This window comes from Conger conger, chromosome 15, assembly GCF_963514075.1.
Source record: "Conger conger chromosome 15, fConCon1.1, whole genome shotgun sequence".
NCBI lineage: Eukaryota > Metazoa > Chordata > Actinopteri > Anguilliformes > Congridae > Conger > Conger conger.
In genome coordinates, this window is record NC_083774.1 from 17,589,716 (window position 1) to 17,611,674 (window position 21,959).

The following is a 21,959-nucleotide window of genomic DNA, read 5'->3' on the forward strand; positions in this document are numbered from 1 at the left end:
AGAAACAGAATATATCACAGAAAATGTTAGATTCTGCTGACAGCACAATGTGAATGCCATAAAACGTAAATACATCATATGGCAATGTGAGTAAAATAAGAAGACGTGCATTACAGGTATGAGGGGTTTTTATGTATGTCTTACGAGATACTGTATGTGAAGGCACATGAATGAACCAACTTCAGTGATAACTTAAATATATTACATTTAAGGTAGTGCACTAGACTCGTTAACACACACACACATACACACGCACACACGCAAGCGCGCACACAAGGAGGTTATCCTGTTCCACAGTAGAGCTGACGCAAATCTAGTACAGTTGTTGTCCGCAAACTACTCTCATTCCTACAAAACATCCGTGTATTCTGAAATGCCTTGAACTTTAGTAATTTCGTAATTGTTGTATGTTTCAACATGTCAAATCTAGCTAGACTCCAGTCAATTTTCTATTTTTCCTTACAAACGTGGAACCGCACAAGCTATGTAAGCACATTCTGAATGGTGTTCCGTCTGTCCCACTGGTTAGTGCTGGTCTGTCCCGAAATTGCACTGTATCCCCGCCCATCATAGTGTCCCACCTCCAGTTGTCAAAAAGAACAGCCTCAGAACTGTCCAATCATAGCTCTTTGTGTATCAGGGACATCTCTCTCGATTGGATATAGGTATTGCCAGTTATCCAGACCTGGACCTCTCACGAAGAACTACACGTTTGGTAGAAATGTCTCGTCTGAAATAAAGACTGCAGCTGTCTTTATTGGGAAATTAACCAAGGGATTACCCACTCGAAGAAAGATGTTTCGAAATGTTAGTAGTTTGCATCATTTATATTTTGCGACGACTAACTTTACTGTAAACCATTACGATATAACCTGTTAGCAAAGAAACATTATTGGGAGTGAACTTAGCTTGGCGTCAAGGGAAACGGTTGAGAAGAGATGCAGAGGAAGTATCCATATAAACAAGGTTGTCAAAAACTATGCTTGGACGTGACTGAGTAATATCAATCTTCTGTGAGCATAATGCCACATTTAACTCAGACTCTAAAGCGCAGCTAGCAATATTTCGCTAATAATGTATGTTAGCATGCAAGAAAGCTAACCGTGCAGCATTGTATCCGAATCTTTCCAGTTAGAAGGACAAGAAACTCGCACGGCTAGCTAGTTAGATATTAGCTAGCTAGTGTGTAGCTGCAGGGGGAGTAGCTAGCCAGTTAGCTAGAGTTGTAATTTGCTTTCTTTTGGCTTTCGATCTACTTATTTTGTTTTGATTGATTGCTAACCATGCGTGCGTTGCTTAATAGCTAACCAGCTATTGCTAATGCTAAGCTGCAAAGCGAGTCTGGTATATATTCAGTTGATTTTTAGCAAGCCAGCTAGTCCTTGAACGAATCAAATAAATAGATGGTTTGTGTCAAATGTGCTGTACTTAAATCAAGGAAGCCTTTTGATTCGCGTGAAATCCTGTTACTGCTGCTGCTACGATTGAGGTGGAGGCCACGTCAGTGTCATCGCATTTAAGACGAGTTTTACAGCGTCAGATCAGTTTAGGTACCACGAATCGCCACTATTCTATGGACAGCCAGGCGTGGGTGAGGGTAAAATCGAATGTCACAATAAGCTAGTTAGGTGTATCAATTTACTGACTACGGATAGTTAGATCTGTGTCGTGGCCCTAGGCGTCAGATCAAAGACTTTCTCAAATGGTGGGTTTCGGTGCAAATCGAAGGGGAGGCCGCCTGCCGTCCTTCATCCTGATCGCGTTGATGGTGGTTATCCTGATACTGTCATTCAACTACTGGGCTGTATCCAACAAGCACAGCCGCCTTTTGGATGAGCTGGCGGAGGTGCAGACGCAGGTGAAGCGCACGGACGCAGCACGCAGCCGGCTGGAGAAGCGCAACTCCGAGCTGATGGTGCAGGCGGACACGCATCGGAAGCAGATCGATCAGAAGGACGGCGATTACAGCGCGCTAGAGGGCAAGCTGCAGACGCGGGAGGCGCAGGTCAAAAAGTGCACAGACGAGAAGGTAGGATCGGCCTCATGTTCCGTCGCTTATCATTTTTTTATATACATTTTGTTACAGAGAAGTGGTGAGGATCTTTTAATTGCTTAACTAGCTTCTGTGGGTTGTATTCTTCGGTCACAGCTGTGCGGTTTTCCGCGCACACACACAGGACTGTACAAAGCACAATCAGGTATTTGCAAATGTGTGGGATGTGGACTGAGTTAGCACAAGCAGGACTTAATGTGCATGTAAATTGCACAGTAATTGTTTGACTTTTTTCAGAGAATGATGTCATTCATTTGTAAATGCTGTTTGTGTTTCTCCACAGTGAGGGAAAACACAGCATTTTTATGTTTAAAGTGTACCTGTAGATAGTTGTTTACATATACAAGTGACATATCACACTGAGTGCCAATCTTGGTGATAGGGTGGCTTGGCTGCAACCTTATCTGTGCCATGGCAACCAAACCCACTCACTGACTGGCAGGCTCCACCCTCCCAGGTGTAAGTTGTCTGTCAGGGGACCCGCAAGCTCACTGAAGGCCTGGCCTTGCCGTATGTTACATTGTGGAGTCTGCTGGTCTCCTTTATAAGCTCAAGTGCATTTCCTGTTTTGTTTCCCTGTTAAGGGTCTGTGGTTTTTCTCTATATGATTTCTGTGACTGTCACCCAACCTTTAGCCTGAAACTGCTTCCATATTCCCCTGGCTTTATCGCTGCATACATTTGGGGAGCCTGGGGTATTACTACAGGCAACTTGCCTTGGCCCAAGGGATGTCGAACAGTCCTTGATACGCAGTTTTCAAGATATGTCAGGCATCCAGGTAGTTCATTTACTGCGCTCACAGCCATGACTCATTTCAAAGAAACAAGAAAGAGTTGAGCTTAGCGATCGCAAGGGATTCTGTGCTAATATTCCACATAATTATGTTCACTTGTTATTCATTGGCTGCAGTATTAGCTTGTATTGATTCAACAAAGCGCTAATACAACAGTACGGCTCGTGAATAAGACGGATGAAATGAATTGAAACTGTTCCGGTGACAAATAACGGAGCTACCGGATGAGCGGCTCGGCGCTGTGGTGAGGAGCGCGGGTGCGCGTCTGCTGAATGGTTAATGTCTCCTTTCTCACAGAGAAATAAATGGCTCTGGGGGTATCTTAAAGGACACAGGGCTGTTCTCTGAAAGCAGTGGATTTCGCAGCACTGTATTCGGTATTCAGGAAAGCAGCCGTAAAGGCCAAGCCGTTCAGTGGATGGATGGTTTTTAATTGGTTTTTATTTCTCTAGTTTTATAAGTCACCCTGGGTGCACATTTAAACGATAGTTTCATCATACATATTCCAGTGCGCATCGCAGAACAAATACATTTCAATTAGAGGTGGAAAACAATAACAACAACAACAACCAAAAGCTGTATAAAAACTAATTGCTTGTATAAAAAGAGGAACGGGCCGTCTGCCATTGTGAAATGGCGTTTGCCTTGACTGGAGAGCAGAGAGGGTGTGTAGTTCTTCTCTCTCAGGGTGTGGGTGATGGGAGTCTGTTATCTGTATGCGTCCTGCTGATGTTCCAGGCTCCAATAACAAGGTCTTGTTTCTATGCTGCTGCTACCAGGGTTGCGCTTGTGTCAACACGCCACAAAGGCTGCAAGTCTCACACGCATGCACCTGCCCATGCGCATACACCTGTACACATATACACACACAAACAAACACACCCGTGCCCATACACCTGTACACATACACACACATACACACACACACACACACACACACACACACACACACAAACACACCCATGCCCATACACTTGTACACATACACGCACACACACACACACACACACACAAACAGACACACACACAAACACACCCATGCCCACCCATGCCCACCCATGCCCGCCCATGCACCTGTACACATACACACACAGACACACACACAGACTTGCACATGCGGCATATACATGCACGCATGCCCATAAACCTGTACACATACATGCGTGCATAGAGACACGTACGCACACAAAGACTTGCAAATGCAGCACATACTCACGCATGCGCACACACGTACCTGCATCCTGTTTGTTTGTTCATTTGGAGTGTGAAACCTCAGCTAGGGCTTCTGAACCCTGTGAGTTCAGAGCTTCAGTGACCCCACAAGGGACCACATCCTGCAGCCATTTGCTGTTAGCGAACCAAAACTGCACAAACACTGCTCTGAAAACGACAGCATGTGTTCCTGCGTGCTTCAGCATTTTCGTCAAGTGCAGACCTGGACTGGAACACCAGTGACTCTGAACACACACATACACACACACACACACAAACACACCTCTGCAGCAGACCGTTTTCTGTGGATAAACGTGTTAAATGTTTTACCTGCGCATAGGCAATATTTGAACAGGAACGTGGTGAGCTATTCACTACCGCACCCGCACTGGCTAAATTTTGACCTGAAATGTAGGCCTAGTGTTATTTAATGGAAATCAAGAAATTGAAGGCACAAATCCCGCATGGCCTCTTGAGCTAAGTGCTTAGCCTGAATCGCTTCAGTAAATGATATGTAAATCTTTGATGCGGTGCTGGCTATTAAATATGATTGTGGCTCGAGCCATCTACCTCATCATTGAATAAGAGACCCTTGCACCTGGCATGTTTTTGGGGAGGTTCCAAGTAATGCTGTCCCACCTCAGCAGTTTAGAAGGAGGTTCCAGGTTTGAGTCCCAACCGACTGCTTTCGGCCCGCTATCCAAACACTTGTATGCTCCAGGGCTGCAATCTCAGTATGACCACTCTGGTTAAATATTGGTTCATCATAAAATAATAAATAAAGTTGGATGATGACATAACTCGCATGTACGGAGCCCGCGGACATGGAAAGTGCATTTCCAAGCTTAGTTACTTGGGTATGATAAGGTTTCAGCACCCGGGAGCGTTCGCTAGTCAAACTGTATGAGTGTGAGTAAGTGTTAAGCTCACTCTAAGCCTGCTCTCAGCTAGCAGATTTCAGGACGTGCTGCCAAGGCCGACATGACAGCATTCTCATACGTTACGTCAGGCTCTGTCGCTGTCACGACCTTGTTAGTCTAAAAACGAGCGCTGCGCAAAACGAGAGCCTCCGCAGACGTTGAGCTGCGAGCCGGGCGTCGCCTCCATCTTCTGGGCGACGGTAACCTTGCTGAAGCTCGCGTGGGAAGGGCTCCGTTTGCCAGGGGTGCATCCGTCGTTGGAGAGACAAGCGACAGATAAGGGAGGAATGAATCTCGGTGGAAATAAGTGTAGCCATCGGGTTCAGTGTTTTATTGACTGTGGGTGGATATGGGGGGGGGGGGGGGGGGTTGTCCCCTTCTGGTTGCTTAGGGAAGTCTCAGCACAGCCGTTTACCATGCAGCGGGATTGGAGAAGACTGCTCGCCTCTCTTTTTACTGCCGGACAGGGGACTCCGGAACTTGTGTCTCCACGACAGATGTGATTACGGTGGTAATTATGGTCTGAGTAATTAAAGCCTTCTGCGTTCTGTCTCCCTCATGCCCTCCATCTCTGTGGGCTCTGGGCAGACTCGCCCTGCCCTGGAGATCCTCTGCCCGGCCCCACCGAGCCGGTTGGGGTTCCTGACCGACGCAGTCAGGAGCTGAGACGGTGGGGTCCGGGGCAGCACGTGATGGGGTTACGCAGAAGAGCTGCTCCAGGCAAGGTTTGGGGGTGTAACCGTACCTACGTGGGGGGCTTGCCTAAGGGGACGCACAGTAACCGGCCCTAGGAGAGTTCACCCACCACGTCAAGAGCGGCTTTCATTGGACAGCATGCCCAAGCAGGAACTGACGCCCACTCACCGTCTGCGCTGAGTAGGGGGGAGGAGCGTGATTAACGAGCGCGCGTAGGCCGTCCTATGAGAAGTGTCAGAGGCTAAAGAGGCAGTGTGTGGCGTGGCGAGTCTGTAGCCGTAGGCAAGGTCTGTCCTCTGAATCTGCAGCTTTGAGTGATTCACTTCAGCGTGAAACCTCCTCCCTCCTCCGGAGCTGGGCTCTCCGTGCCCCTCCATTGTGAGAGCTGTAGGCTGCGGCACAGCGTGCCAGGTTTGGCTCCTGAGAGCCGGGCGCTGCCGGGGTTTGGCGCTTCACCGCGGGCTGCGCGTCACATCCTGGCAGCCTCGGGCTCCGCTGGCGGAGTCACCTTCAGTGCGGTCCCGTCCAGCAACACGGGAGAGCGCCCAGGGAGCTGATGAGGGACACAGCCCCGGAGGAGGCTCGCACATCAAAGCTGTGACACGTCTCCGCTGCCTGGCAGCCCTGCGCATGCCTGCCTCCCTCCCTGGCAGAATAAGGCTGGGGTTTTATGGGCAGGCTTTGTTCCCTGTTTACATCTCAGACTCATGTCCGTGGGCGTGGGTGTTTGTCTCATTCGCGCTGATTTTCAACACTTTGGGTGACTGTTTGTTTTCAGCACTGTTTATGCATGAAGCTGACACTTTTATCCAAAGCAAGATACGGAGCCGCTACGGCAAACTGCTTTCTGATTTCAGTGGAGCATCTTGCGCTATTGGTGTGAACAGGAGCTCGTCGACTACGAACCCAGTCCTGGTTAATCCATCCCACAATCCCCACAGCAAATAACTGTTACTGCTTTGTTTGCAGGACACAGTCAACAGATTTGTGTTAGTCACGGATATTATTCTCCAAATACAGGGAACACGCACATACACACTGAGTAATCCTTTCAACAGAGATGAACTAGATTAGTGTGTGAGGAGGAATAGGATTTGTATTTTTTATTTTTTTTTTAGTTTTATTTCACAAATTTGGAATAGTCTATATAGGAGACACACACACACACACACACACACACATACACACACCCTTGCTGCAGCAGCTGCTGTGTCTTCAGCTTGTCGCGTGTCCTTTGAAAGGTGCAGAGCAAGCAGGTAGCCTCTGCCTCATTTCACACTGCAGTACACCAGCTACACCTCAGTCCCCAGCAGAGTGTTCAGCTCCGTCACGAGTCAACACCTCCGATGCAGCCCTCTGCCCTGTCTACAGACCACGTCCTCTCCCCACTGCTGCTTCGTCCTAATCTGGTCTGTTCAACACCTCCGTACAAGTACCTCTGCAGCAACAGCTGCCTCTGCAGTATATGACATAATAATATGAAACTGTACCTATAAGCCATTGATAGTTTCATATTATGTCATGCGCTTTCGAAGCTACTACTAATGTAGATGATAAAATATAGATTATTAGTATGCAATTACTTAACAGTTGTTTCCCCACCATTTCTGGTGGAATTTAAACTGTAATTATGGTGTGGGAAATTTTTTCTTTTGATTGTCCCTGGTGATGTAAGATACAAAGATTTATTTAGTGAAAGTTACTTGGCAAATTGTCATTGCAGTTAGTTATTGTGTGCTGTGGCAGCAGGAAGCCAGATGTGTGTGGAAGCACAGCTTAGCCGTTTCTCCTGGGCGCAGTCTTTATGATGTGCAGGCTAAGGGGTTAGCCTTTTCTCCTGGGCACAGTCTTTACGATGTGCAGGCTAGGGGTTAGCTGTATCTCCTGGGCACATCTTTACGATGTGCAGGCTAGGGGTTAGCTGTATCTCCTGGGCGCAGTCTTCACGGCGTGCAGGTAAGGGGTTAGCCGTTTCTCCTGGGCGCTGTATTTTCGTGTGCAGGCAGCCCTTCACCGCAGGAGGGTGAACGGTAGGCTCTGAGACAGAGGACGTGACTCTCTCTGCCTTCACTGCTGTGAAAGAGTAACGGGCGTCCCGGCTTCTCTTAAGGACGCCATTTCTCTGAGGGTAGGTCAAACGAGCAGGGCGGACATTTCCTGTGCAGCGTGCTGGGGATGACATCAGCGGGCCAGGCTTAACGTTCTGCGCAGAGCCTCTCCACGTCCTTGCAGTACTGCGTCCGTCTGCTCCAGGGTCACTGCCGACATCCGCCGGTCATTCTCCTCCCAGCCCAGCGCAGAGCGTCGCTCACCTCACGCTGACACACGCGCTGAATACATCATATATAGAGACACCCAACACCAATACAAACCAATGGGGAAAATTCATCTACGCAGGGCAGCTGGTTTGCTCACCGCTCACGGTCATTTGCGTCTGTGGTTTCGTGCCAAGTCTCACGCACAAGGAAGAAAACGCAGAGTCAATTGTGTGCCATGGTGGATGAAGCAATGGAGCCATGGTAAAGACTTGGGCAGTTGCCAAACAAGGGGGCACTAGATTTTACATCAAAATGTATCCTCAGTATATGAGCGGAAATATTTTAAATTTACTGTCAAACATTTATGGAGTCCAGTGGGAAAATAGGCTTTTTGAGCAAAAGCGTAGGCCTCACTCGGGGCCACTTCACATGGGTTGGTGAAACTAATGGCTGGAAAGCTGGGCCCTTGGCCACACACTAGCTCTGCCCAATCTAAGAAAATAAAACCGAGGGAAAGTGTTTGTTTGGACGTTGCGTGCACAGAAAGTGATACACTGCCTCTTAGGGGCTGTTAACTTGATGTACATTTGGTGTGTTCTGCATAATGCCTTCTCTGGAGTTTATTTTCTCAATCTTATTGACTCTCTGCTAAATGTAATACGAGTTTAGTGCTCCGATTCGATTGGAATGCTTAAATATAACTTCAAGTTGCAAATATGTTGCATCCATCGCTCGCTGGATTTGTTGCATTATGAGACCTGGCACTTATTTAGTCTCTCATCCAGAGTCTCGTCTCTCCGATGCGCACTTCCAAATTGATTTTCATATTGTAGTCACTTGCTCAGGTATTTGAATAGATTTTAGAGAGGGGGGTATTGATTTACATGAGTTTGGAATATTGCTGATGCAGAATCCTTGAATCAGGAGAACTTGCTGCATGGCTGAGAAGCATAGTTACATTTCAAATTTCAACAAACTTGCTGAGATTAACCCAAGCAGTAGAAATCTCAGCTGTGGGATCCAGTTGACTGCAGTTAATCCTGTTTGTAGCTGCAGGGTTCTGCCGGCCACTGTCCTAACACTGAATCTGCAGTGAAAGGGGGCGTAAACACAAGCCTGGTTTCAGCAATACCTCAGTGTCTCTCAGTTATTTGCAGGTTCATGATCTGGGTAGCCATGGTCAGCAGAGCTTTGTCTCTTCAGTCTTTTTTCTTTTGGTATTTAGTTGGCCTGATTCTAGAAGATTCTAGAAGATATTCCGGGCCAGTTGCATTTTTGAAAATTCAAATGAAATCTTAACAATTTGCTTCACTCACACTTGGCTGTGGCCAGTGGAGATGGAGAAGACTAAAGCCTCATTTATACTCGTCGCACAGTATGGTGTACAGCAGAAATGAGAGTGTCACTCAACGTTTTGCATTTACACTTCGGCGACGGTCTGCGGTGAGCGTTCTGTTGTGTCTATGGTAACGAAACTCCTGACAGTTTGACAACTCCTGCCAGCCGAACTTTGAAAACGAGACGTGTCCATGACAAGGACTTTCGGTGTTTTCCGTCTGGCAGATCCTGTCCAATAAACGTTGTGCCACCGAGTATGACGTTGTCTGCGACATTATAGAGGTGTTTGACACTGAGAAAAGGTGTTGAAAATGCGTCATACGACATTTGTCGCGAGAGTCGTACGACGAGTAAAAATCGGGATTAACGATGCCGCTGTTTCTTCCTCCTTTTCAGACGAAGCTGCAGAGTGATTTCACAGCACAGATGTCGGAGATCCAGCGGTTGAAAGGTGAGGCAGTGGCAGCCAGGCTTCCCCAGGGCCCAGCGAAATGGCAGCAGCAGAAGCAGGATCGTCTGATCTGATAACAGCAGACATGTTTCTGCTCGTTTGTCCAGTCATTTCTCTTCGCTTAGCTGACACTTGAAGCCAGTAATTGAAATTTTGCATTCTGCAATTGGGTTCAAATAGGCAATATTGATAGTGTTCCACCTGGGATTTTCAAAATGATTATTTCAGGGTTGGTTCTCCACCCCTTGGTAATGGTGCTATATATTGGAGTGATTTCTTATCTCTTGAAGGGATTGTGTTTCTGAATGCCCATTTTGGTTTGAAGGTACATGAAGGAATTTGTGATGATTTTCACAGTTGTGCTTGTGTGTGTGTGTGTGTGTGTGTGTGTGTGTGTGTGTTTGTGTGCTTCCGTATGTGTTTATACGTGTGTGTATGTGCTTACGTGTGTGTGTGTGCGTGCGCGTATTTGTGTGTGTGTGCGTACGTGTGTGTGTGTTTATACGTGGGTGTATGCGTACGCGTGCGTGTGTGTGTACGTGTGTGTGTGTGTGTGTGCGTGCATTTGTGTGTGTGTGCGTACGTGTGTGTGTGTGCGTACGTGTGTGTGCGTACGTGTGTGTGCGTACGTGTGTGTGCGTGCGTGTGTGTACGTGTGTGTGTGCGCGTGTGCGTGCGTGTGTGTGTGCGTACGTATGTGTGTGTGTGTGTGTGTGTGTGCGTTGTGGGAGCAGAGCAGCTGAAGGAGCTGCGGCAGGAGCTTGTGAAGCAGGAGGAGCAGCTCCGGGAGGTGAGGAGGAACAGCACTCACCTGGAGAGAAAGATGGAGTATGAGAGGTGAGGGAACAGCACTCACCTGGAGAGAAAGATGGAGTATGAGAGGTGAGGGAACAGCACTCACCTGGAGAGAAAGCTGGAGTATGAGAGGTGAGGGAACAGCACTCACCTGGAGAGAAAGCTGGAGTATGAGAGGTGAGGGAACAGCACTCACCTGGAGAGAAAGCTGGAGTATGAGAGGTGAGGGACCAGAGCGAAGAGGGTGATGCCCGTTTACCGGAACATTCCGAGTGATCGTCCATTCGCCTCTCACTGCATGGTCACATGACCGCAGATGGCCCAGTTAGGTACAGGTAGACTTGTTCCTCGTTTACGGTCTCTGTTAAGGCTGCTGGGTTACAGGTAAAAGCCTTGAGGCTGTTTCACACAAGCCGTCTGCAGCTATCGCACCACACTTTCAATACCAAGATAAAAATCTATATTTACAGTCACAACTAGGACTGTGCAAGCAAAAATCAAGTGTTCCACAGGGACGTGTATGTGCTAGCTGTACACTAGATTTGCATGTACTTAGTGCATTCATGTTAAGATTTGTAACTGTTAACAGGGAACCACATTGAAATTACATGACGTATGCATGCCTTTACAGTGTCAATGTCTGACTCTCTCTGTATGTTCTTTGTATGTTCTATGTGTGTGTGCGTGTGTGTGCATCAGCTTGCAGTGCGGACGTCAGATTGCCGCGCTGAAAGAGGAGTATGAGGACAGCAAGAAGACTCTGGAACAGGAGGCAGCAAAGCTCAGACAGGTGGGTACTGGCCTCTGAGGACTAGAAGAACAGGGCTGAGAGAGGGAAGGAGAGGAGAGGAGGGGAGAGGAAAGAGAGGAGAGGAGAAGGGAGGATGGGAAAGGGAGGAGAGGGGAGGAGAGAGGAAGGAGAGGAAGAAGAGGAGAGAGAGGAGGGGAAGAGGAGAGAGAGGAGGGGAAGAGGAGAGAGAGGAGGGGAAGAGGAGAGAGGAGGGGAGAGGGTAATGGGTGATACGGATGGCCAATGAGGAAGCGAGCGGGCTCATTTCTCCAGCTGAGGTATGTGTGATAAGAGGAGATGAGGTGCAGTACAGACGGCATACTAGATTTCACACGTACATAAACGTATTAACATGCAGCTGAGCGCTGAAGCTGAGCGTAAAGGGCTGCGAGGGTCTGAATGCCGTTTAACTGAAATGAGCTGGGCTCTGCTTTAGCCTCTCATGAGCCGCTGTTGCCCCCTGCTGGTGGAAAGCATGCATAACCCGAGTACGAGTGGTAAGGTTGTGAGGGTGTACTAAGATATGGGGGAAATGGTTTTAGTAAAATGTTCAGTTATGTAGGTATGTCTAGGTCACAGTAATGGCTGTAATTATAGATTCTGCCCTGGACTTGTAACCGTTTGAAGAGGCTTTACGTTCAAGCCCTTTGCATACTGCTGACAGCATGGTTATTTTAACGCAGATTTTGGTCATGCAGTCAGCCTGGATATATGCATTGCTATCTGCTATTTAAGGGATATTTGATATGGGTTCCTGGGTGGCATGTCCAGCTACAGGGTTAGTCCTTGGTACAGTGATGCATCTCATGGTTGGCAGTCCTGAGTGGGAGTCCTACAGTACATGGAACTGTTTTTAATATTGCCACCCAGGAATAGGGGCATTGAGTGGGCAGGGTTTCCACAACCTCACCACACAAGGGCCAGTCTTCTGGCCAATCGGATGCCTGCACCGTCTGCACACGTGCAGACCACCAGGGCAGTGACTGCTCCTCCACTGGGCTGGAGAGGCAGTGACTGCTCCTCCACTGGGCTGGAGAGGCAGTGACTGCTCCTCCACTGGGCTGGAGAGGCAGTGACTGCTCCTCCACTGGGCTGGAGAGGCAATGACTGCTCCTCCACTGGGCTGGAGAGGCAGTGACTGGGCTCTTGCTCTTTAGCTAACACACACGTATGTGTTTGCGCTGTCTTCAGCTGACCGTTTGTTTGAACAGTGGACGGTAAGGTTAAAACAGGATAAGGAGGATAAGAGCCTTGTGTTTTGACTGGGCTTCCGGCTCTTTCTCAGAACCTGCAGGAGAACCGCGTGGGCGCTCTGGTTGGAGGGCTCGCTGGCGGGGGAACGGACGGGCAGAACGGCGGAGAGCGCCACACAGAGGCCACACACCGCCGCGACAGCCCAGAGCTGAAAGGTAGCTGCGCTTTGAGTCTCTCCCATTTACCCCATTTATGTGTTTCTCACTGGCCTAAAGGAATACTGCTGTAATGGGTTTTTTTTTGCTTAAACCAGCACCTCTGTGTATGATGTTTCATTCAGACTGACTGACTGAACTCTGAATCTCTGTGTCACGTGTTCTCTCCTGATGCATATCTCCCAGAAGTCTCTTTTCAAAGTGTGCGTTGCCTGTGCTGGTGTGTTTGTGCTGCTGATGTGATGCACTGGACGACTGTTCCATGGCCGAGGAGCCTGTGCCTGTGCTCAGTCTCTCCTCTGTGCCTGTGCTCAGTCTCTCCTCTGTGCCTGTGCTCAGTCTCTCCTCTGTGCCTGTGCTCAGTCTCTCCTCTGTGCCTGTGCTCAGTCTCTCCTCTGTGCCTGTGCTCAGTCTCTCCTCTGTGCCTGTGCTCAGTCTCTCTCCTCTGTGCCTGTGCTCCGTCTCTCTCCTCTCTCTCCTCTGTGCCTGTGCTCCGTCTCTCTCCTCTGTGCCTGTGCTCAGTCTCTCTCCTCTGTGCCTGTGCTCCGTCTCTCTCCTCTGTGCCTGTGCTCAGTCTCTCTCCTCTGTGCCCTGCAGATCTGGGTAAGCCAGGCAGTGACGCAGGCATGCCCGGCATCGAGGACAGTGAAGTGGGGAAGATGGAGGACGTGCCGTTCGGTAAGAGTCCCCTTCCCCCTACATTGCCATTCAGATACCGTCCAAATACCAGCCTTAACCCTGTCTGCCTCCCTGTTCCCCACAGCCTTGAGGAAGCCCGCTCTGATGCAGAGCCCCCTGGAGGAGGGGGTGAACGCTGCAGACGAGCAGGAGCAGGAGCAGGAGGAGGGCGGGGTGGTGGGTGCGGAGCAGGACGGGGGGCCCGCGCGGGAGCTGCAGCCCGGCCCGGAGAAGGCCCCAGGGCCGCAGGCTGCAGGGGACACACCCGTCGTCCTCCTGGACGACAGCAAGGCGGCCCTGCGGGCGGATGAGCTGGGGGAGCAGCACAGGCAGCTGAGGGGTACGCCACCCGTCTCCTCTGTGGATGTGCTTTTTACCCACTTCTCCCACCATCTCCCCTTCATCTCTTCGCCTCCTATGGGCTGAATGAAGAAACAATTACAGTTGGTGATAATCTTTGTTTGAAAATGTATGAATTAAACAAACATTTCACAGTGTGACTCAATTATAAGCACATTTGGGCCAGCCTGTAGCTTAGTGGCTAAGGTACGTGACTGGCACTCGGAAGGTTGGTGGTTCCGGTGTAGCCATGATGAGATCTGGACAGCTTTTGGGCCCTGCTTATTCTAATCAACTGTAAGTCACTTTGGATAAAAGCGTCAGGTGAATAGCAAATTGTCATTATTACATATAGAGGTATATAAACAATCTGATACGTAATGATATGTCTCTATAACAGGTATGCATTATGCCTGTAATGGCAGCTTTAGGAGTTGTAGCGGCCCCTTGCTAGGGTTGGGCACCCTACCCTGAGCTTTTCCCCCTTCAGACAAATTAGGGGCCCCTCTCCACTTCCTGTTTACTGAGAGAAGGAAGCAGGCCATTATTCCCATTTCACGGGGACTTCAGTTTCTCCTCGGTTTGTTGAAATTCCTGTCACTGTTTTGCTCCAAAAGTGGTGGTGTCAGTTTGCACACCATGGAAACTGTTGCGGTTATTCTAATCAGAGCAGAGACTATAACTGGTCCATATTTTGGCTCTGTACAGATTCTCGGTCTCATGAAGTAAAGTTTTTCCCTGTCCTCCAGTAGTGACATGTCACCTTATCAGCACTGCAGTGGCTCCCTCAGGCAGGTGTTATGGTGAGGGGACAGGGTTGGTGTGGTTTGACTGTACACACTGCACTGATAGGGGAGGCTGTCTGTTTTTCTGAGCCCCATTAAAATGTGGATTTCTCCCACAGCAGAGTAGGATACCGAGTAGGCAAGGCCAGGAATTGCAAGAAAGTCTTGCGTGTGTGTCTCTGTGTGTCTCTGTGTGCGTCTCTGTGTGTCTCTGTGTGCGTGCGTGCGTGCGTGCTGTTTGTTTGTGTGTCTGGATGTATGTGTTTGTGTATGATGCGTTTGTCTGGGTTTGCATGTGCAATATCTCACCAGTGGCAGGGCAGATGGGATTGATTGATACTAAAAGATGTTTGGTCAAGTGTGTGGCTGAGTCTTACACCTGGACCTGATTTTGCAGTTGTGTTTGTACTGAAATTCGTTTTGGAAAAGGGTGTCTACTAAATGCCAGGAAAGTGAAGTAACGTCTGTGTCTGAAATCAAATTTTTCGTTTTGTTTTTGAGGAGTTTGTGTGCCTCCGCAGTGGGCGTCCCTATGGAGACGAAGCCCAGAGAGAATCGCCCTTTCATCTGTTCATTGTCCTGCATTTTGTTTGCTACATTCATGCTTAACAATCTTCCCCTTTCCTCTCAGTGTGCCCCGTCATCTACTGCACAATAGTGCGTGAATCAGAAACTGATAAACTCCTGAGACTCAACATGAAGTCCTGAGGACTGTCGGAGCGGAACAGGGCTTATGAGGGTCCTTAAATTCTGTGTGTGTGTGTGTGTGTGTGTGTGTGTGTGTGTGTGTGTGTGTGTGTGTGTGTGTGTGTGTGTGTGTGTGTGTGAGAGAGAGAGAGAGAGAGAGTGTGTGTGAGGGTGCGTGAGTTCATGCGCTTCTGCCTTGCTAGTCTCTGAGTTAGCTGGAGCACAGGCTTAGCGTCCTGCAGCTCAGAGCCTCTCCAGAGGAAACCTGCTCCTTTGGGCTTCCCTCAGCCTTTCGCTTCTGCCATAAAACAGCCCTGTATTCATGGAGGATTGCTCTGGGAGTGAACGGAAGTAGGGTTTAAACAAGGATCTGAAGCAGCATTGCCCAACCAGTGTGCCATCAGGCCGGTCAGGTGTGCCGTGTTTGGCAAAAGCCCAAACAAATGTCATTAAAATTCCTGACTTCATTAAAACCCCGGAAAAACATTCAGACCTACTGTTGACACGTCTCATGAATGTCAGTATGTCGCTTGCTTTTGAGAGTGGTAGGCCATGAGATTCTGTACATGTTGAAGGCATGCTGCCTCCTGGTTGGGAAACACTACGCTCCTGGCTCAGTAGTCAGCAGCCTCTCTCCGGTGAGCATAGTTACTTGAACCCTGAGCACGTACACCGTACCTTACAGGTAAAAACATAAAAGCGGCTATTGTGTCTTTCACAGTCTTTCGCTCTGATTGCGTGCGTTTTCTTTTCTCTCACTCTGCTCAGCTCCTGATGTAAAGGCGGAGGGGCAGGAAGTGAAAAGCGCTGGGCAGCCCCCGGCCCCTATCCCCGGCCACATCCCCCAGAACCCCATGGAGTTGCGTCGTGCCCGAGACTCGGTGCCAGTGGACCCGCCCAGACACCGCCAGAGTGAGTATCCCTCCCCTCTGCATGGCTGGAGCCCTTCCACACTGCCCACCCCCATCTGGAGCCACTCAGCATTCATCTTTACCTCTGACTTACACATGACTTTATGCAAATTCAATATTCCCATTTATTTCACCGAGCTGAGCAAACTGCATTTATGAAGTTGTGAGTCAGCGTTGCGTACAGACACTAACTGAATCCAGACCAGTGAATTCAAACGCCTGTGTAGACTGAAATGCTCCCACTGACTCACTGGCTGCAGTTAAGCTACCCGTGGAGTGTAGGTGAACACTGTATGGATTGGTGGAAGCACATCACTGCCCCTTGTTCTGTATTGATGAAATGGTCTTCATAAGCATTGGTGTGGAGGGTTATGAATAATGAAGATGGTGGTGGAATTATACTGTAGCTCTCAGGCTGAGGGTGAGGAAAGTTGCTGAAGAAGTGTCCTTCAGTTTTATAAAGCATGGCATTGACCTTAATGCAAGCACATTTGCAAGAGCCATCTTCAAAACCTGGCTGATTTAGAAGCTGGCTTGCAAGAGCCATCTTCAAAGCCTGCCAGAAGATTTCCATATCTGATGAGACTGAAGAGCCAGCACTTAGCTATAAAATTCTTAGTTTGCAGAATTGTATTTGAAGTGTAGAATTAAGCATTTTGTTGAGTGTGTGCTGGGGGTATGATCACTCTTGGTGATCAGCCTTAGTGCTGCTCAGCTTCAGCTTCCTCAGACTCGCCGTCTCCTTTCACCTGGCCTTGTCACTCCACCCTTCTTTTCCTCCCTTTGTACCCCCTCTTCTTACATCTTTCCTCTTCCTGTCATGCTGACCTGTCAAGCATTCCAACGTACTATCACTTCTCTTTCCCCATCGCCACCATGTTTTCTTCTCTTTTCTCTATTCTCCATTTTCTACCCTTGTTCCTTTAGGCATTTCTGTCCCATTGTCTCATCTCCAAACTTCAAATGTCTTTGTTCCTCCCTCTCAATCAATTTCCCAATTTTGTTCTTTGCTCTGCAGGCCGTTTCTTTGATGAGAACGAGTCCCCTGTAGATCCGCAGCACGGCTCTAAGCTGGCAGACTACAACGGGGACGACGGGAACGTGGGTGAGTATGAGGCGGACAAGCAGGCCGAACTGGCCTACAACGAGGAAGAGGACGGTGACGGTGGGGAGGAAGATGTGCAAGGTGAGCTTGGGCCACGTTCCTGACTTTGTTCCTTCGCCCCACCGCTGCTGTCCACATCCCCCGTTAGCATGCAGCTTGTACCTGCACCCCGTCCCACCCACAGCTAACTGAGCTTGACCGGCAGGGCAGGACCAGTGTCCCTCTCATCAATGTGCTCTAACTCTGGCTCACCATTGGCTGTTTGTGTGTGAGCGTGGTCTTTGCCCCAATAACTGAAGCTGCTACTACCTGAGCATGCTTTTCACTGCAGCCTGCTGCTTGCTTTCCCTGCCCACTAACTGTGCTCAAAGGTCCCTGTGCCCTCCTCCGCCTCTGACCAACGTCTGTGCATGATTGTGTTTTTGCACAATCCACCAGGTTTCACGTGCATGTGTGGACATATTGTTCCCCTTGCTGTGGATATCACATTGTCAGTTCTTTACAGGATTGTGTCTTTCGGTCGTGGAGAGAATATGTTCCATATGTAATCTGTAGTGATTGTTAGGCTTTTGTCACTTTATGTTTAATTTCACATTTATGAAGTGACTGCCCATTAATGGTACAATAGCTAAGATTTTTGTGTTAAAACAGTCTTACAAGACCATTGTAAATCCCTTCCTAGTATTGAAAAAGGCTCACTTACATGTTGACTCTGCCTGTTCCTTTGCCTGTGTTTATAGTCTTTCAATTCGGGCTTCAAAATATGCTGTTCACAGGACCGACCTGTACCAAAACATTGTACAGCTGTACAATAATGCAACCAATTTTCATTGGTCGGAAATTGTTTCTAATTGCCACAGCCAAAGGCGTGGAGGAACGTCAGCGAGTTAACAGAGAAGGGGGAGGGATGAACAGTGTTGTGGTTTGAGGGTGTTTGTTGCTGCAATTCCTCTCTTGGCCGTTAGAAGTCCAAAATGACCTATTGCACCTTTAAATCAGAAGGCTAATAGCAAAAAAAACTCTTACGTTTCAGTATGTAAGGTAGGAATGGCAGAATTTCATATAACAGGTATAAGAAATAGCCCACCTACAAAACTGCCACTGGACTTAATCCAGGTGTTTTTAGATTCATACGGGGAGGCAGTGTCTTGCAGACTTGCTGTTAATTTCAGGTAGCTATGACAGAGGGCAGAATGTGCTTCATCAGTCGGTCTTGAGCATCTCGTGAACCTGTTTTCTTTCGATCTCCCCTCAGATGATGAAGACCGGGATCTGCAGGGAGAGAGGCCTGCAGACTACGGAAAGCGACACCAAGTCATTGACGTCCTGTAGACCACAACAAGGCTCAAAAACAAAAATCAACATCATCTGATGGAATGGAAAAGGCTTCTGTAAATCAACGGAAATGACAGGAAAATGCACAGGAAAGCATTCTTTTGCTTTTGCCTTTATACTGGTGCTTTGATGTCATTCGTCTGCAGACTGGTTAGAGACAGTAAAGACATGGTGGGTAGAATTGTCCTAGACGCTTTCCACTGTAGCCAGAGAAAATTCGCAAGAAATGGTACCGGTCAGAATATGATTCTGTAGAATGGCTGAAACTCTACATTCAAGTACTGTGATCTTCAGGAGATTATTTTACAACCAATCTGTCCATCACTGTTTGATTTACAAAATGCATATTTTGTGAGAATACATTTCTGATTTGAAATGCATATAGACACACTGTTGTAAATAGATCATGCTTTTTCATTACAGAGAATGGGTCTTACACTAGTAGATGTATAAGGGGGGTACCCAGCTGTGAGCAGGACAGTGCAGGATGTTGGTATGTCCAGAGCTACAGGAGCTTCGCTGTCTGGTTGGGACAGGGGACCACTGGCAGCTTGGGCCTGCGTCGGAAGCTGTCACTGACCCCAATATGCAGGCTCTCTAGTGTTCCAGCACAAGAAACATTGACTATGGCTTTTTTAGACCAGTTCTCTGGGAAGATGCTTCTTGATGAAGACCTGGAATAGCTGTATCCAGTGCAAAGCGAAATACCGTAAAAGAGGTTTGGAACTGAGAGTTCTGTTTGTGAACTCTTGCTGGTCAAAAGGAGAAGGGCTTAAGCCCTGTGCATGGACAGCCAAGACGTTCTCCCACATCTCCAGGAAGCACTACTGAAATGTTTGGACCTCATCTCCATCAAGAAACAAACTGCTGCATGTATTGGGAAATCGCAAGCTTTGTTACCTAGTGGCTGAAAAAGATGGCAGCAACACCTACTCCACGTTTATAATTAGGTTGGCAAACTCATTGCACATCTGGAGTTGACGCCTGTTCAGCAGCCTCCGCTACTGTGCTTTTAGATAGTATTCTTAGGCGTGCATAATGTACATAGTAAATAGGTCTGTGTGACATGAACTATTATTCTTAACAGGTATTTCATTAATGGGCCCTAAGATAAGTATTTCGCATTTTTTGTATAGATTTCAAAATCAGTTACAAATGTGTGGGGCCAGCACATTGAATGTACCTTGGTGAGACTTTCCTTTAAAAAAAATTTAAACGCGATGTAAAATAGGTCATTAGACACATATACAGACCTGGCAGGGGGGTCATAAATAAATAACAACGTAAGGCCAACCCGTGTTCTCTCCCACAAAGAAAAATGTGAAATTGTGATCAGCTCCTGAAGGTAATGAGAGCTTTTGTTATCACTGTGGTGGGAACGTTAATGTGAATTGTGTAATGTCTCTGGGGGGGGTCATTCTCCTAACTTAATACATTGGCTTAACACTTCTCACAGTCATGAGGGAAGGAGAACCACATCACATGATTTAATTCTCACCATCCTAAAGATAACACCTGTTTCTGTATATTCCCTGAATGCTGTGTAATCCTAATTTATTAAAATAAGTAATTCATAATGTGTGTGCTCAGTCTAACTTGCAGTTGCTTGTGCATTGTTCAGGGAGGAGTGCAGAAGAGTGCACGCGAGTGCCAAGAGTCCGGAGTGTAGATACTTCAGCTGTGTGCAGTATTTGTGTCTCTGAATTTACAGTGGTTGTAAAGCTACCTTTGGAATACCAACCCAGCAAGGCACTGATTTTAGCTGTAGCCCTTTGCAATAGACGCATTTACTGCAGAAGGTGTATGCAGTTTACATTGTATTTGTTTCATGCATGTCCCTGGTGAACTGTCCTCTTCACCCCATCCCCTCTCCCCTTCTGCAATCCATCTCTAATTCTCCCTTTCTCTCCTCTCTAATTAACACTTCCCTTTTCTTCTGGCACTATGCCCTCTACCCTTAAGAGGTCTAGAGTCACTCCTCTTCTCAAAAAACCTACTTTTGACCCCTATGCTCCGAACAACTACCGGCTTGTTTCCCTTCTGCCTTTTTTACCTAAAACTCTGGACATTGCTGTCTGCTCCCAACTGTCAACTTATCTCCTCCAGAACAATCTTCACGATCCCAAACAGTCTGGCCACTCCACTGAGACCGCCCTACACGTGGCTACTGAGGTACTCCACTCTGCTCAAGCCAAATCCCTCTCCATTGTCCTCATCTTCCTCGACCTGTTGGCCTCCTTCAATGCAGTCAACCATGAGATTCTGCTCTCATCGCTAACTGGGATGGGTGTCGCATGTTCTGCACTCACATGGTTAGCTTCCTACCTCTCTGGTCGTTTCTACCAGGTGACATGGAGGGGCTCAGTCTCCCACGCCTCCTACGAACTGGAGTCCCACAGGCTCATGTCACCACACTCCTCATTGCCCTCCACTGGCTGCCTATTACTGCACACATCTGCTTCAAGGCATTCCAGGCTGCCAAGGGGACTACCCCACTCTACATCCAAACTTGAATTGCTCCCTGTACCCCAACAAGACCACTCCGGGTTGTCAGCTCTGGTTGCCTCTGGTTGTACCCTCTTTACGAGCACCAGGTGGTCGAGCTGTACATTCATTTGCTTATTTATGGATTTGATGTTTGTAAATTGCTGAAGCACTTGTAAGTCGTTTTAGATTAAAAGTGTCTGCTAAATGACTAAAATATAATGTAAAAATTAACTGCAATGTGGGAGGGACAGTCTGAACATGTAATTGTGTTTGTGATTGAAGCTGCAGCCTACCTGATTTCATTAGATCGACTGGGATATCAGTCTTTTTAGTCTTCTAACAAAACTAGGCTACTGTTAAATACTTTAGGCTACACACTAGCAAACCTTTTGAAAAATGGATCAAACAAGACATTTAAGTTTTCAGAACTTTTCTAAATAAAACATGCTGCATGTAGCTGTATAGTGAAACTGAAAGGAAGTCAGCAGGTCTGTTGCGCTGTAATTAAAGTTAGAGGTTGCTGATGTTCACACATGACATGAGACGACTGTACACTAGGAAGAGATTCCGCAACTGCTGAAACAAGTTTTCAGCATTTATGCATTTATTTTCAGTGGAGAGTGCTGTCCATCTCTATAATGTGACAGATTTACTGTCCGCCAATAGGAATTTGCCGTACTGGTGTCTGTTTATCATGGTATATCATGTCCATCCATTAGGCTATCTCTACTTGCTTGGAAAAAAAGTTAAAGCGGAGTGCCCAATAATTCCGCTTGTCCAACATCATTGAAGGGTGTCTTTCGATCTCCTGTTTTAACTCGACAATTAAAACGGATTGAATGTACGTCTGCTGCACGTAGAGGTTCTGAGCACTGAGTCCCAACGCCACCAATTACATCTTTCACGGCAATAGGCTA

The 21,959-nt window shown here is 47.9% G+C and overlaps 1 protein-coding gene across 1 annotated transcript; it reads left to right on the top strand.

Annotated features, from left to right (window-relative positions):
* The first annotated feature begins 693 nt into the window (after nt 1–693).
* Nucleotides 694–20,132, top strand: LOC133111936 (protein GOLM2-like). Its single transcript, XM_061222576.1, has 10 exons — nt 694–2,029; nt 9,667–9,721; nt 10,456–10,558; nt 11,216–11,306; nt 12,592–12,715; nt 13,313–13,393; nt 13,479–13,733; nt 15,973–16,116; nt 17,134–17,301; nt 18,476–20,132. The coding sequence occupies exons 1-10, from the start codon at nt 1,703–1,705 to the stop codon at nt 18,550–18,552; spliced, it is 1,425 nt and encodes a 474-aa protein (XP_061078560.1). The 5' UTR covers nt 694–1,702; the 3' UTR covers nt 18,553–20,132.
* The last annotated feature ends 1,827 nt before the right edge of the window (nt 20,133–21,959 follow it).

Bases quoted from the DNA above. Each gene is read 5' to 3' on its own strand.
- LOC133111936 (XM_061222576.1), top strand. From the start codon at position 1,703: ATGGTGGGTTTCGGTGCAAATCGAAGGGGAGGCCGCCTGCCGTCCTTC. The intron at 9,722-10,455 runs GTGAGGCAGTGG...TTGTGGGAGCAG, and splicing joins GGAGATCCAGCGGTTGAAAG to AGCAGCTGAAGGAGCTGCGG. The intron at 13,734-15,972 runs GTACGCCACCCG...CACTCTGCTCAG, and splicing joins GCAGCACAGGCAGCTGAGGG to CTCCTGATGTAAAGGCGGAG.